The 15,295-nt window shown below is 44.7% G+C and overlaps 1 protein-coding gene across 1 annotated transcript; it reads right to left on the bottom strand.

Moving 5' to 3' along the window:
- Positions 1-9,808: 9,808 nt before the first annotated feature.
- On the bottom strand, positions 9,809-15,045 carry ESX1 (ESX homeobox 1). The gene is made up of 4 exons (XM_087859850.1): positions 14,964-15,045; positions 14,459-14,777; positions 13,367-13,412; positions 9,809-10,291 (listed from the first exon to the last, which is right to left on the bottom strand). Exons 1-4 carry the CDS (start codon positions 15,043-15,045, stop codon positions 9,926-9,928), a joined length of 813 nt encoding a protein of 270 aa, XP_087715976.1. The 3' UTR covers positions 9,809-9,925.
- Positions 15,046-15,295: the final 250 nt, after the last annotated feature.

Genomic DNA, 15,295 nt, shown 5'->3' with positions numbered 1-15,295 from the left:
TTGCCCAACAAAAAGCACATAGAATAAGTCAATACTTGTACAACATATAAACCTCATTATGTGCCAAGAAATTATGCATACAACAAAGTACCATTTTATACCTATTTAATCAACCAAAAATTGTTTTGGAAGATAAAACACCAATATTCGTGAGGCTGTGGAGAAATACATGTGTTGGCAGTGGTGACCATAATAACAAGAGTAGCCGACATTTATTATGCCCACCTTCCCCAAAACATTTCTGTGCAGAGGAAATCTCCCATTTCATAATTGAGGCAAATGTGATTCAGGGAGCTGGAGTAACCAGTCTATCCCCACATAGCTAGTATAGGGAGAAACAGCCTAACAACATTTTGTTGAAGTCCAAACCCTGTGTTCTTTTTTTTTTCTTAAATATTTTATTTATTTATTTAACAGAGAGAGAGAGGGAGAGAAAGAAAAAGGCTCTCAGCTGAGCAGGGAGCTGGATGCAGGACTCGATCCCAGGATCCTGAAATCATGACCTGAGCCAAACGCAGACACTTAACGGACTGAGCCACCCAGGCGTCCCCAGACCCTACGTTCTTAACCAAAACTCTGTGTAAACTGCCTTCCATGCCAATATGTGGCCAGAACAATGAAAAAATTCTTCCCCTCTGACTATTTTATTCCAGGTCCAGAAATTTAGCTTGAGAAAAAAGTTTCAAAGAAAAATGCTGTAACTCTGTCTCTGCGCACAAAGATGCTTGGCATTTCAACAAATAGCTATTGATTGCTCATTATGTAATAGAAAAAAACTACAAACAAGTTACAAAATATGAGTGCAAACATTAAAACCATCAATGTGAAGAATATGATAAAATGTGAAAAATATTTATGAAATATTGTTAAACAAAAAATAGAGCACACTATTGGCTATCCTCTACTTAGAAACAAACAATTGGTTATAGGATGAGATTAAGAGGTAAATTAGAAGGTTTTGAGATTTGGGATGGGAACTGGAGGAAATTTAGAGTAGGAACGTTTTCAGCTGGGAACGCTACCGCTGGACTTTTGTGAAACCAGGCTGTACATTTTTGTATTGATTGCCTATAACAGTCAACTTTGCAAAAGTGGTTGGTCTACGAGCCCCAAGGTTGGTGGGTAAACGCTTTAATCTCTGAGAGAACTCCCCCTTTCCCTGCCCTCCGAGTGGCCCAATGCTACTCTTACCTGGTTTCCTGGAAGCCGCCCCTGCCGTTCCAATGGGAAGTTAAGGAAAGCCAGGGCTCGCAGGCCCGCTGGTGCCAGCGGTCAGGGGCGTCGCGCGTGCGGAGGGCGGTTCCGGTGACATCTCAGCTCAGCCCCGCCCGGAGGAAGGAATCTTTTTCATTTAAAAGTCACTACACTGATCCTTTTACACCGGAGTTAAATCGCAGGACTATGGGGCATTCATCTTCCATTCACTCCCCCTCTTCGCAAGCAGAGACCCTCTGGTGGCTGCCCCGGGTACTGAGAGCTGAGCTGAAGGTGAGGGTGGGACTGGGGGAGAAGGGGCTGGAGTGGCCCGGTGGGGACATTTTTATAGTCTGTGCCCATTTGAATTTGTAGGCCCTTTCCAATTATGACACTGATTGTTAAAGAGATTGCAAGACTAAATAAGTTTTTAATCACTATTTTTTAAAAAAAAGATGTATTTATTTGAGAGAGAGAACATGTGCGCGCGGGAGCACGAGCTGGGGGAGGGGCAGAGGGAGCTGGAGAAGCAGACGACCCCATGGAGCAGGGAGCCCAATGCTGGGTCCATCCGAGGACCCTGGGATCATGACCTGAGCCAAAGGCAGATTCTCAAACGACTGAGCCACCCAGGTGCCCATCACTAGTTTGTTTCTGAGAGGATTTTAAAAAAACTAATGTCTTCCTGAATACTTCTTAGTCAGTACAGACTTGAGTCCTGACACCTCCCTGGGGCGCTGGCTTTGTCCATCTGACACCTGGCTCACCAAGCTTTCTTCTCTGATGATGAATTATTCTTGCTTTTTATGGGGAGGAGTTTCGTCAAATTACTAGGCCACTAGATTTACTAAATATTTCCAGAACTCCTGGGCTAGCCAATTGGAATCCCACATTGGAAATATGCTACCATAAGTGGACAACTGTTTCTTATTTGACCTCACTGGGAGCAACCCAACAGCTGGTGGGGACATTCTAAAGTCCAAAAGAAGCACCGAATGAAATGGATTGGTGTGACCACTCCAGGATATTTTCAATCTAAAAATCTCATGTGCACATGCGTGCAAAAGAGAGAGAGAGGAGCCAATAATGCAGAGCCCGGTGCAGGACTTGGAAAAAGCATTTGAGTGCTAGGCTGTACACCAGGCCCCCAGGGGAAGAGGTTACTTAGGTCTTTGATCCATTCTGAGGTAATTTTTGCACCTTGTGGAAGGCAAGGGTCCACTTTCATTCTTTTGCATGTGGATATACAGCTTTCTCAGCACCATTTGTTGAAGAGACTGCCCTTTCCATATTGACTGGTTTTGGCACCGCTGTTGAGAACAATTTGACTATACAATATATGTGATGCATGAACTACTTTAATAACTATTGTCAGATAAACTACACTAATAAATTTTAAAAACCCCACTAAAACAGGCACAATTTGAAAACATCAGATTCAAAGGAGTTGGCCACATTCAATGCTCTGATCTTGCCTTGCTTTTGAAAGTATGACACTTCCAGATTCCAATGATATCCTGTGTTCACAGACAGTTTATCATTCACCCATAGAAAGGGATATCCATTTCTTTTTTAAAAAGGAAAGCTTAAAACAGGAAAAAAAAGGGAACCCGTTTGAATGGTGCAAGTAGAAGAAAACATTTTAAAAAACAGGTCGATACCTAATAAATTTGTCTGATTAATTTTTATGCAAAAATATTGCATAATAATACATTAAAGTAAATCCTTAAAGCATCACAATGCCCAAGAAATGAGGTTATTCTTCTTAATAGAACTTGCTGATGAACTGAAATTTCACAAGAAACCCATGTTTTTGTGTATTTCTGTTGAACAAAATGTGAAAACATACGCTAGTCTGTTTTCTTCTCAAATTTAAAGAGGAATTCAGTGAATTCAATATTTGATTCAATGATTATGCATACATCAAAGTGACAAAATCTTTTTGGTTTGAAGTCTATCATAGTCACTTTTCAGCTGTGTCATTTTGGGCAGGTTTTTTTAAATTTACTTTTTAAATTTTTAAAAAGTTTTTATTTAAATTCTAGTTAGTTAACTTACGGCATAATACTAGTTTCAGTTGTACAATATAGTGATTCCAGGGGCACCGGCCTAGCTCATTTGGAAGAGCATGCAACTCTTGATCTCGGGATTGTGATTTCGAGCCTGCAAGCCTAGGAGTGTTGGGTGTAGAGATTACTTAAATAAAAAAAACAACAATATAGTGATTCAACAAGTGTTCATCATGACACGTGCCCTTCTTAATCCCCATCACCTATTTCACCCATCCCCCCACCCACCTCCCCTCTGGTAACCAAAGGTTTGTTCTCTGTAGTTCACAGTCTATTTCTTGGTTTTAGGCAGGCTGTTTAACCTCTTTGTGTCTTAGTTTCTTCATCTGTAGAATAGTAATAACTGCAATCCATGCATATTGCTCAGCACAATATTTGGCACATTGTAAACCCTTGAAAAATTCTAGCTGGTACCATTATCACTTATTATTGTTGAGTGTAAAGCACTAGCCTGGGTGCAATGGGGGGATCAAGAAAACAGAGGAGACCCTGTGGGAAGCTTCAGGTACAACTGTGCAAGTAAAGGCATCAAGAATTGCACCTACAAATGGTTAAGTTTCGGCGGGATGCCATAAGTTATGAAGGTTCTTGTCAAATGAGTGATCCATCCCTCAGGCCTATAGGGGTTTCCGGAGGGGAGGTAACAACTGGGTAGGCAGGATGGAGAAAGGGAGAAATGATGAAAGGAAGAGGAAAAGGCAAGAGAGAAGTGGTCAAGCTGAACGACTCAGCTAGAAAAGGAGGGGGTGTGGGGCGGGTGGCTCAGTAGGTTAAGCGGTTAAGCGTCTGCCTTCAGCTCAGGTCAGGATCTCAGGGTCCTGGGATTGAGCCCCTCACCCTCCAAATTGGGCTCCCTGCTCAGTGGGGGGGGGGTCGGCTTCTCCCTCTCCCTCTGCCTCTCCCCCCCACCCCGTCTCTCTCTCAAATAAATAAAATCTTTAAAAAAAAATAGAAGAGGAAGGGGTGCCAGGGCATGACACAAGCAAGGGTGTAGGGTCAGAAGTGAGCACGACAGGTTCTGGGTTTCTGTTGTGAGGTTGTAGTACCTCAGAGTCATCATTCTGGAGATCAAAATTCCTTGCTGGAACATTAGTAGGTAATTACACTGAATGTGCGGATCCCTGTCTCTAAATGGTGACTGTCTCTAAATGGTTATACAAAGCAAGACACAATGAAAACAACAGGAAAAAAAAACCTGAAATTAAAAAAAAACCTTAAAAAAGAGAAAGGGGAAAAAAAACAGACTTTCCTGGCAGATGGCTTTCTTCCTGCAATAAAAACACAATCCTGATAAACTAAAGCTCCCTACAGATGTGATTTTATTTAATTGAGATATTGGCATATAATATTATAAAACTTTTCAGTTATGAGGAAGGACAAGCTACACTTGTGCAGAGGTCCCTGAAATGTTGTGGGGAAGCTATTAATAGAGTTATTAAAAATACCATTTGAATTTTGTCTGTGGATTGAAGCTTTCTCAGGGCTCCCAGGGGAGGAAATGATAAGGAGGAGTAGGGTGAGGTAAAGGAACCTTGATTTCTGGCCTTGGCTTTGCTTGTTACTCTTTGACAGTGACCTCATGACTTGTAAAGATGACTTCCTCATCTCCTCATCCCACATATTTACTAGGATCACAGCTTGCAAACAGCCTCCTTACTTTCTGTTGGGAATGAATGGATTGACCATTCTCTAAAACAGTGTTAAGCAGAATTATGAGGCTACAGATGTTCACCGAGGGAAGACCAGACGTGGCCATGGAATGCCTGAAGTCTAAGCCTCTGTGTTAAATAAACAGAAGTACCAGTTTGGCACACTGCAGTATCTTTCTGACTCCCTGTTGGGTTTGAGGTTTTGAAATGGTAGGTGGGCCCATGGAATTCACTGGACATCCTTGGAATTTCCCTCCAGTTAACATGAAGAAATAGAATCCTGGGTGTTTTCTCAGGTGTTGGGGCTGGGGACCTGTGTCGGGGGCTATCATGTAATAGGACCCCCTCTCTGTCCTGAGTTTCCCTCTTTCCTCTTGAATATTTCAATCCTGGTGAGACCCCTTAAGGTGATCAGTTGAGTTAAAGGGAAGTAGAGATGAGAGGGAAAGACAGAGAGCAGCCCCGTTGTTTTACCTAGTGATGGGGACCATCGAAGGAGATATTTGGGACGGATTTGCATATGAACCTGAGTTCTGTTTTTCCTTTCTTCTTTTTTGTAAAGCCCAGCTGGCCAGGGCCACTACCTTGGGCCCCACTGGCTACCTCCCAAAGACACTACCCAGTTGCCAGTGTCCACTCACTACCCAGCTTCCTACCCTGCAGCGACATCATGGGGGCCCAGCCATGGACACAGGTTTCTTTCTCCGCCCAGGGCCCCACAGCCTCCTTTTCCACTCCTGACTTTAAAACTTCTTTTGCTTCATCCTTTTGTCTCTCCCTTGTTCAAGGGGAACCAGTCAGAGACTATTCCTTGACCCCTACCCTCCCTCTTGTTTTTTCCCCAAACCAAGATTCTTGGGCCAAGAATAAGGAAATTGTGTTCCAAGTCTGTAGTTCTCAGAGGCCCTAGTTTTGTCTGGGGGCTGTGCTTCGGAAGGATCCAGGTGTATCAATTATGCTGCCCATGCCTGTATGCCACCTCTTCAATCACTTGTGTCCCCTTGTTTGTGAAGCACAACAGAGTGTGCTTTCAGAAGGAGTCTTTTGTATTCCTAGAGTCTAAAAATATTTGCATGTAAATGTTGGGAATCCAGACAGTCTCCTTAAGATCTAACGCTTTGCATGGGGAGGCATACAGACCACTGGGGGCATTTGAAAAATAAATTTACACCATTGCACCTTGTGTCCCTGACTCATAGCATTGCGGTGGCATCTGAGAAGGAGAGAGTGTGACATTGATCAAGGCAAAGCATAAATAACCACATTTCAAAATGAATACTAATTGCATAATGACAGTTTTCAAACTATTAGCCTACTTTACAAAAAAAGTTAATTCAACACAAGCCCAGAGCTGGCTGTTTCTTATGTGTAGTGCTGCCAGTTGGCAGGCGCAGCTTTGCAAGGGGATTGGGGGAAATGAGGGTTATTGTCGTGGAAGCACACTCGGCCTTTTGTGAGGAGGGTACAAACTGCATCACTCTCTCAAGCCCCTGCTGTTCAGCGTTCAAGAGTGGACACCAGGATCCTGCATGCCTTCAGGGGGAGTTGCTTACTTTTCCTAGAGGTAAAATGGCCTGGTGCCTAGACTTGGGGAGGAGCCTTGAGTTTGTAGCCCCTTGAAGGAGAGAGTTCTGGGAAGATGGAAGTGAACAGCACTGACGAGCTGAACCTGGGCTGGTGTGTGCCTGCCCCCCACCCCCAAGTTGGGAAATCCTGGGCCCCGGGGAGAAGGCATGGCCACATCAGAGCCTGGTCTTCTCTGGTGTGAACTGGGCATGCTACCTCAGGCCATTCCACCACTCGTGAAGGCCTGTGTTCCCTCATCTGTAAAATGGAGGGAGTGGGCTGGATTACCGTGAAAGCCCCCTCCAGTTCAGGGAGAATACCAGCGTCTGTCTCTTCCTTTAAGCTGAGTGTCCCCCAGAAGAAAGGCACTTTGCTTGGAAAAGTGGCATGAAATGATGGGACTGGTTCCCTGTCACTGCCATCTTTCTACTGCAGGAATTGTAAACGAGTTTGTCTCCCTTGCCAAACTGGCCAGATCCTGTGTGAAAATACTCCAAAGGGTTCATTCTCTTTGGGACATCCTATTGTGCTAAGTGGGAGGGAGCATGAAAAAAGCCCCCAAGAAGAATCATCTCGATCAGCATTCTTAGAAAGAAGGGTATGTGGTGAGGGCTATGCTATGATATCATTTGTGTCCAGCAAGTGTCTGCTCAAGGATGAGAACCCCAGTTTATGTACCACTTTGTACTGACTCCCCCACCTCCACCAATAGGAGGCCCTGATTTATGGGATTCAAATTAGACAGAGTTGAATTTACCAATCAGGAGATTCAGGGAATAACTCTATTATTGTACACCATTATTTTACTTTCAGATTTTCACTAATTCCTAGTCACACCAGCACTGAATGGCTGGATGGGAAACTATTTCCATATGTGCTCAGAGTGCACCCAATTATAGCTATAACACCCCACGATCAGAATTTGGGCACAAGTCTGATTTCTTTTGAAAACAACTCAGATCAAACTCCATTCCTTTATTTTTTTTATACATTTACAATAATTCTTCTTTTTGTTTAAAAAGCCACTTTTCACACCTATTTCAAGGGAGAATCCTTGTATGCTCAGCTAAAGAACTATTGTTAGTCCCTTTCTTCCTTGCCTTTATTTTCCTAAGTCCTTGTTGTCTCACTGATGCCTGAGATTTTCATTTCTCAGGCACTTCCAAGTTAGATCTCCAAGGTTCTGACTAGATTTGTTTGAAACAAGATCCAGGTTACATAAATCTAGTTTTAATCAAAAAGGCTTTATTTTCCCCCAAATACTTCATATCTTGTTTTATTTGACCATGAAAGTTACTATTGTGAAAGCTCCCTGTCATGCGTTCTTCAATAAGAAACAACTTTAGAAAGAGCACATCCAGAATTATTACTGTAAAATGCCAAACCTTCTGCACTCCCCCCTGAAATTGTGATTTTTTACAGTTTGGCCCAAACTGCCATCTATACTCCATCTCAGATAAACGTATTTGTTGATAGCCAGTTTCTAAAGATTCTATCAAAATAATGTCCTTATATTAGAACAAATGAACTTCTGATCTATGCCTTAGGGATATTTGAAATGCACTTTAAGAGGAATGCTCTTTGTGGGGTCATTTTAAAACCCAGACTGGGGAAACCTGTTATCTGCAGAAATGTGCTGTGTATTTCCTCTGCTCACATCCCATCCCCCTTCCCTAAAATCATCCAGCACCTGAAAGAAGTAGATATAATTTTAAAAATAGTACATATGCGTCTTGAAGACCCCATCTACTTAAGGGAAAGGATGTTCACTTTTTTGCTTTTGCCTTTTTCAGGCTGCCCGAGGAAAAAAAATGTTCTATGTTTGCATGTGTCAGACTGGATGTGAGCTAACGGCAGGATTTGTGTCTTGGGTACTTACTGTTTGACTTTGAATCTTAGCGTGGCAGGGCTGGATGGGGTCCTGAAACTTTTATTTATTTGTACAGACCCTGTAATTTCCAAGAGGACTTAAAGCATTCAAGAACCTGATATTTACCGAGAAGGAAAGTGGTCAACAATGGGAGAGAAGAATGGCTGTGTTGCAAAACTAGCCAGTGAGGATGGCAATGGGCATGCAGATGCATTTCTGGGTGTTCCTCTCTCCCAATGACCTCCTCACTGCAGAAATCCCACATTAGATACAACCGCTTTGCTGACGTTTGACATCCATATGTGTGAAGGGAGGGAAGAAAGGAATGAAAAGTACTGGACAACACTGCAAAAAAGGGTACGCTTTCCCAAGAAAATAAAGCCTCCTTTCAAACTCGGAACATGTAACCGCTGTGAAACTCATCTTTGGGGCCTCCCCCTCCCCAGCGCACTTTCCGTGAGAGGAAATTCTGGTGTCACTGTGACACCCTCACCTAAAGTCACTGTAGTCATTTCATAGCATGATTGCGGTCAGAAAATGACCGTACTTTGATAGAGATTGATCTAAAGCAAAAGCCCTACTGAAAAGAAAGTGATGTTTTAAGAATAGTGGGCCTGGCCTCCTCCTTCTCCCTCACATTTTAGTTTCTGTTTTCATCCCTGGGCAGTTTTGCATGAAGACAGCCTGAAAAAGCAAAGGTGTGCTTCTTTTCAGTGAACGCTAATTCTGGAGCATTGTCCTGGGGACCATTTCTTGGATGTTGAAGGTGACAAAATATACCTGAAGGTGGGACTGTCTGCCCCTGAGCTGGGGAAACTACAATAATAGCCTCTCTTGGGCTGGGAGTGGGGATGAGAAAACAGAGAAGAGCCCCTTTCTGACCTTCCTGGAGCCCCTTCTTGTGTCTTTGAACCAGAATGATTCCTATTTCCTTATCACTCAACAAAATGGAGAGCAGTGAACAGAATTTGGGATTTGGCTGTCACATTCCCTTAACAGCCCTGTGAATAGCCTCTTAGGAAGTTTCTCTCAGAATTCATGGCTGTTGAGCTCCTTGGCATGAATGGAACATGGCCATGCCTGGAAACACACTGCTCTCTCATTAGAGACTTACCCCTTCCCATCTTGCACAGGGATGTGCTCCAAATGGGGCAGGGTGGGGATGAGGATTGTTGAGGATGGGGGGGGGGGAGGAGGATGTGGAAGGAGAATGTGTGGTCCTATAAACCAGCATGGGCACTTGGAAAACTGTGATGTGCGTGACCTATTGATGGTGACTCAGGACTCAGGGCTATTAGGATATGAAAGGAGGCCTCTGTGACATTCTGTTTGAATGCCATTCCCTTAGGAATTCACATGTATACCCCACTTATCACACGAGGCACTCAAAAACCATAGGTTATTTATTTGCAACTTTATTGAAAATACAACATGCCCTACAAGAACAACAGGCACTGATTTTGTTCAGTTATTCAATTCATTTAACAGGTATTTAAAGAATTACTTGATGTGCTATGCACAATTTATATCTGGCAGAAAAAAAAATACTTTGGAAGAATTATCATGAAGAGCATACTTCAGAAAATGGGCCCTGCGAAATGACCATTGATGACAGGGGCCCATGCCATGCCTACAGGGGCCAGAGCAAAGGGAGGCACAGGTGGTAGAGGTGGCATAGGCATCATGGGTGGCCCAGGGGGCAGGGGTGGCCCAGGGGGCAGAGGCGGCCCAGGGAGAAGAGGTGGCAGGTGTGGCCCAGGAGGCATAAGCCCCCTAGGCACCAGAGGAACACATCTCCATCCGGGCTCTAGAATAGGGATCGCATGATAGGGCCCATCAAAGATCACCCCCACAGGAGGGCCGAAGGCAACAGGGGCCAGGTTTCTAAACATCAGGGCCCTCTGGTGTCTTCTCCACTTGGCCCTTCTGTTTTGAAACCAGACCTTCAATCAGAGGGAAAAAAGGGATTGGTAGTTTAGTGCGTTGAACAGTTAAGGTCATAAGAGAAAACACACAACATGCAACGCTGCCATTGACCTTTCAAATTGCAGGGGAGGGGGGAAGCGATTTCCTTATCGCTAAAATACCTTGGGAGAGCAAACCGCATACCTCCCCCTCAGCTAACTCTTAGTGAGCCACGGCTAGTCCAGACTTGGGCACCCTGATTTGTCTCTCTTCCCATTTTTAGGGTTCTTTAATGTTTTTCCCCCCAGGTCTTGGATGTAAGTCTACGTGATAAAGTGCACTGGCTCCCCGACATGAATGCCTATGCCTGGCAACAGGGTAAAGAGATATTGCATCACCAGCTGTCCCGCTGCTCCCATTCCCTCCTCCCCAGGGGAAGTGTCACCCTGGTTATGGGGGAGGCTGAGCATGGTATAAAGGTGGGCCTGATGTAAAATCATGCTGATGGGAACCACCCCCTTTCCGAAAAACTCCTCTTCAGTCTGAAGTTACCAATCCATAGGAGCACACAGCAGTTTTAGACAGAGAAGTTTCCTTCAGTGATGTTTAAAGGGATCATTCTTCTAAACAGGTGGTATGTCAAAGGAGGCCTGATCATGGGGTCCCCAGGACTGGTGGGGCATGACAGTTGCTGAAGCCCCTCGATGCTGCCTTTCTATTTTAGCCTTTAGTGTTAAGGAAAAGTTTAGCCTAACTGAATCCAAATTCAATAAACTGAAAATTTTTTCCCCAGATAAGAGCCTGGGTACCCTATTGGCATGACTATCAATTTTGCATGCTTCCATCTACCTTACCCTCCAAACCTCCCTGGGCTCAGGAGGTGGTCAGCTCATTCAGCTCTGGCTACAGTTCTAGAATCCTCCACAGAAGCCGCTGTTACCCAGAGGGGAGGGGCACCTTAGGCCTTGCCAGCTCCACTCCTCAACTAAGGAGACTCCAATCCCATCACTCACTCCTAAGGCCGGAAGGTAGGTCCATTTATGCATTTAAGGAAGATGTTCAACAACAATGGGGGGAGTAGGGCTCACACAAGAGGCTCCTCCCTGAGGGTTTAAACTATTAACAAACAAATGGACAAAAAAGTAGTCAATTAGACTTTACTGTCCTCTTGGCATACTAGTTAATAGGGTTTACATTGTATTTAATCCTTTTGGAAGTTCCCAAACTGCAGTATTTTAATTGAGGCAAAGGGCCTTTTCTCTCTGTGGGCAGCTACCTTTTCTCTCTTCCATCTTAGGATTTGGGGTCCTGCTGCATGAATATACAGTCTGAAAAAAAAGCCAGTGTAGTAGAGCTCATTTTGGAGAGATTCAAATGTATCAGTGATGAAATCTCCCTAAACATAAATAAAGCCCACATCTGGCAAATTTTGCTATGGGCCAATATTAGATCCATAGTCCCAATACTGGTTTCATAAAAGAGGTCTACTATATTTGCAAAAGGTGGGAAGAAGCATCTATTATAAAGTTTCTTGGGGGAAAATTCATGCCACAGAGCTTGAAAATATGTGAGAGCGTAGTCTTCTTCCCTATTTGGATTTTCTGGCTCATTTTCCCTTCAGAAATCCATTGAGAGGACTGCATAAACCCAGGGAGCAGGAAAAGCAACTCAGCAAATCTTGTTTTAATTTTCCTCTGAGATTACTTTGCTTGCCTGAGAAAGTAGAGGACTTGTCCTATTTCTCTGATGTACCTATGATTTTCTGTGACCTCAAATAATCACCGATTTGATCCCATGACCAACAAATTAATAATCACTTCCTGAAAAGTGCTTTAAATTAACACAAGAGTGGCGCCTGGGTGGCTCAGATGGTTAAGCGTCTGCCTTTGGCTCAGGTCATGAACTTGGGGTCCTGGAATCAAGCCCCACACTGGACTCCCTGCTCCAGGGGAGCCTGCTTCTCCCTCTCCCTCTGCTCCCCCTGCTTGTGCTCTCTCTCTTTCTGTCAAATAAATAAATAAAGTCTTAAAAAAATAAGTTAACACAAGTAAGAATCTGGCTTGAAATGACAGCATGCTCAAAATCAGATTCCAGAAAATCTACCTTTTCAAAATATTACCACCAAAAAGGGAAAAAAAATTCTTACAGTGTTAAAGAGTCCTCATGAGAATATTCATTTATACATTTGGTAGTGTCATAAAGTTGAATTTGTGTGACATCTGCAATGTACATTTTTGAATGTATACTTCTCTAAACTTTCACCTCTTCTTAGGTCCGTGAAACTTTATTAAAATTTGTTTCCTTTTTTGGTTCCATTCCTTAAGACAACTTTCCTTTCCCCATTACTACCATAAACCTAGTATTTTAGCAATGTTTCAGGTGGACATCCAAGTCTTCCAAAAAATTAAAATTTAAGGCTGTTACTGTCTATGCTGCTTTACAAAACACTTACAAAATGGCAGTAGGTAGTAAGACCAGGCACTTGGACTTTTAAGCTACCCTCCAGCCCTCCCACAAGTTTCGGTTTACTAAACATATATTAGTTACTCATGTACTGTGTTCTATGTGTGAATTACTCCTTCACCCCAGTGTCTGATATTTATAAATTCATTCATTTAGCCGAGAACTTATACCTGGTTTTAAATATTTCAAATAATTTAGTACGGTTAAACCTTCTTTTAATCAAGCTCTTCAGTGCATTAATTTGCATACTTCCCAGGTGGGATTGAGCCCCAACATGATTCTACATAGAAATATTCCTTTAGGGAGGACTAACAGCCTTCCTGAAAGATACCAGTGTTAAAAGGAGGTGAACTTTATTGGGGAAAAAAGTGTGTGTGTGTGTGTGTGTGTGTCTGTGTGTGTATGTGTATGCATGGGGGGAGAAGTATGTTCATTTTTTTTTCCATTAGGAAATCGTATTTCCTCTGATAATGGGAAATTTCCAGAAGCTCCAGCTTACCTATGTCATTTCCCACCCCCAAAGCACCCGATGTTCAAAACTTATTTGTGAAACATGGAAAGGCAACAAACCACACCAACTTCAGAATGTCCACTCAAGTATGTTTTAGAATGGCTGCCCTGCGCCAAGTGCTCTTTTAGAATTTACTGACCTGCACTCTGGCTTCTGTCAAATTCAGACGTCCTGCAATCTCTTCTCTGAGGGAGAAAAATTGCAAATGTTCAGTATTTGGAGTTGTGGATAAAATGAAATGTATCGTACATTATTTCTATCCCACCTCCCAGTGCAGTTTTCTGTAATACAGCTTGAGGCTTGCTTTAGGGATTTTTCCCATGGAAAACTTATCTGTATTAAAGAAGATAGAAAAAGGGAATATATATGAAAGTTCCTGGTAGTGTGTCTGTTAGTTGAATATGACTCAATCAATTTTTCTGTTTGTGGAACAGCAGAGAACAACCCTGGAAATCTTTTCTTGGGAGGTCCCTCTGTGAAAATAAATAAAACGCCAAAGGCCTTTAAAGCGGAGTTTTGAACCAGAGTATTTCCAGGGTTTATTGTAAAGGGAGAGGGAAACCCTCAAGGAGGAACTCCAAATCCTCGGCCAAGCGCTCAAGGGAGATTCTTTTTTTTTGCTGTTTGGCGGGCGAAGGCTGAATACAGCAGAACCAGAAAAAGTGCCCCTAAACCTCACACCGATATGTCCTGGTCCCCCATTCCAGCGGGGCCAGAATAGGCCTTGGCCCTCCGTACACTACCGCGATCCGACCACAAGGGTTCCTTGCACGCTAGCTTTTAAACGCTCAAAACTCTGCCGCCAGGAAATAGCGCTCCACGTGGCAGGGCCGAGACTACGGTGATGCGAGGGAAGCGCTAGCCTCGTGCGCAAAATTTTAAATGCGCGAAAAAACTGAGCAATCGCGATAAATATTCTAATGCGGTATTCAAAATGCAAAAATTAACGCAAAAAAAAAACCTCACGAGGACCAAATTGCCAAAAATTTTAAATAACAGCGGGATCAATCCGCCCTTCCCTTACTCGCTTCACCCTAGTTCTGCTACTGTCTCACAGCCCCGCAAGCTCTTTTAAGCACTGCCCCAACCCCTGAGAGCAAGGACCGGCCCTGGCACCCTCGAAACCCCTAAGCGGCTTTTGGTTCAGGAGAGGAGGAAAAGGGTCCCGGGAAAAAGCCTAAAACTCCCTAGGCCCCTGGAGAACTGCGCGCCAGAGGAACAAGCCACGTACCTCGCGAACACGTCGGGGTATTGAGTGCGATGGAAAACGCCCTCCAGCTCCTGCAGCTGCAGCTGAGTGAAAGCCGTGCGGTAGCGGCGCTGCTTCCTCTCCGCGATCAGTGGCCCCTGCACGGCCGGAGGGGCCGGATCCTCCTGCTGCTGCGGGGGCTCCAAGCCCCCGCCAAAGCCGCCCTCCTGGTTTTCCTCGTTTGAGGAGCTCGGCTCTCCCGCGCCAACGCTGTTTGCCGCCGCCGCTTCGCGCTCAGGTTCGGACCGCGTATCCTCCTCTCTTCCCGTTAGAACCAACGGGGTCAAGACTGGCTTCGCATCTGGGAAAGGAAAAAAGCAAAAGAGAGGCCGGAGCATCGGAGCCCACGCTGCGTGGGCTGAGGAGGCAGGGGGTGGCGACGGAAGATAGAGGGCGACTGCCGCGCAGTGGCCCATCCATCCGACCCTCCCAGGGAAGTTCCTCTCTTGGAGTTTGCCAAAGCACCTGTCCCCGTCTAGGCACTGACCATACTGTTCTTCCTCCTCCTCGTCGACCCCCAGGTTGCGGTAGCCGGCGTCGTAGGGGTTGCACCCGAAATTACGCTCCATGTCTGCAATGCTGTCGATGAAGCCTCGCGCGTCCACGAATTCTTTGCTAGGGTCGGTGGCGATCCCTGGGTGGTGGCGGCGGGAGCTGGGACTAACCGCCCAGGGGCGTGCTCTTCTGGCGCCCAGACCTCTTCTGGCGCCGAAACTGAGGCTTGCGCGCCTTATATAGGGGGTACGTTGCCTTCCGCAGGTTCAAAGCGTACGCGCTCGCGTCGGTTAGACGCCCTCTATTATCGTTCGCATTACCTCT

Source organism: Ursus americanus, chromosome X, assembly GCF_024610735.1.
Source record: "Ursus americanus isolate L20-20 chromosome X, mUrsAme1.1.p, whole genome shotgun sequence".
In the NCBI taxonomy this organism is placed as follows: Eukaryota; Metazoa; Chordata; class Mammalia; order Carnivora; family Ursidae; genus Ursus; species Ursus americanus.
The sequence above is the reverse complement of the archived record's forward strand: the minus strand, read 5'-3'. Positions and strand labels throughout refer to the sequence as shown.

Coding starts and splice junctions, on each gene's coding strand:
- ESX1 (XM_087859850.1), bottom strand. CDS start 15,045: ATGGAGCGTAATTTCGGGTGCAACCCCTACGACGCCGGCTACCGCAAC. Junction 14,778..14,963: donor GGAGGAGGAAGAACAGTATG/GTCAGTGCCTAG, acceptor TTCCTTTCCCAG/ATGCGAAGCCAGTCTTGACC. Junction 10,292..13,366: donor TGACAGAAGCCAGAGTGCAG/GTCAGTAAATTC, acceptor CTCTGATTGAAG/GTCTGGTTTCAAAACAGAAG.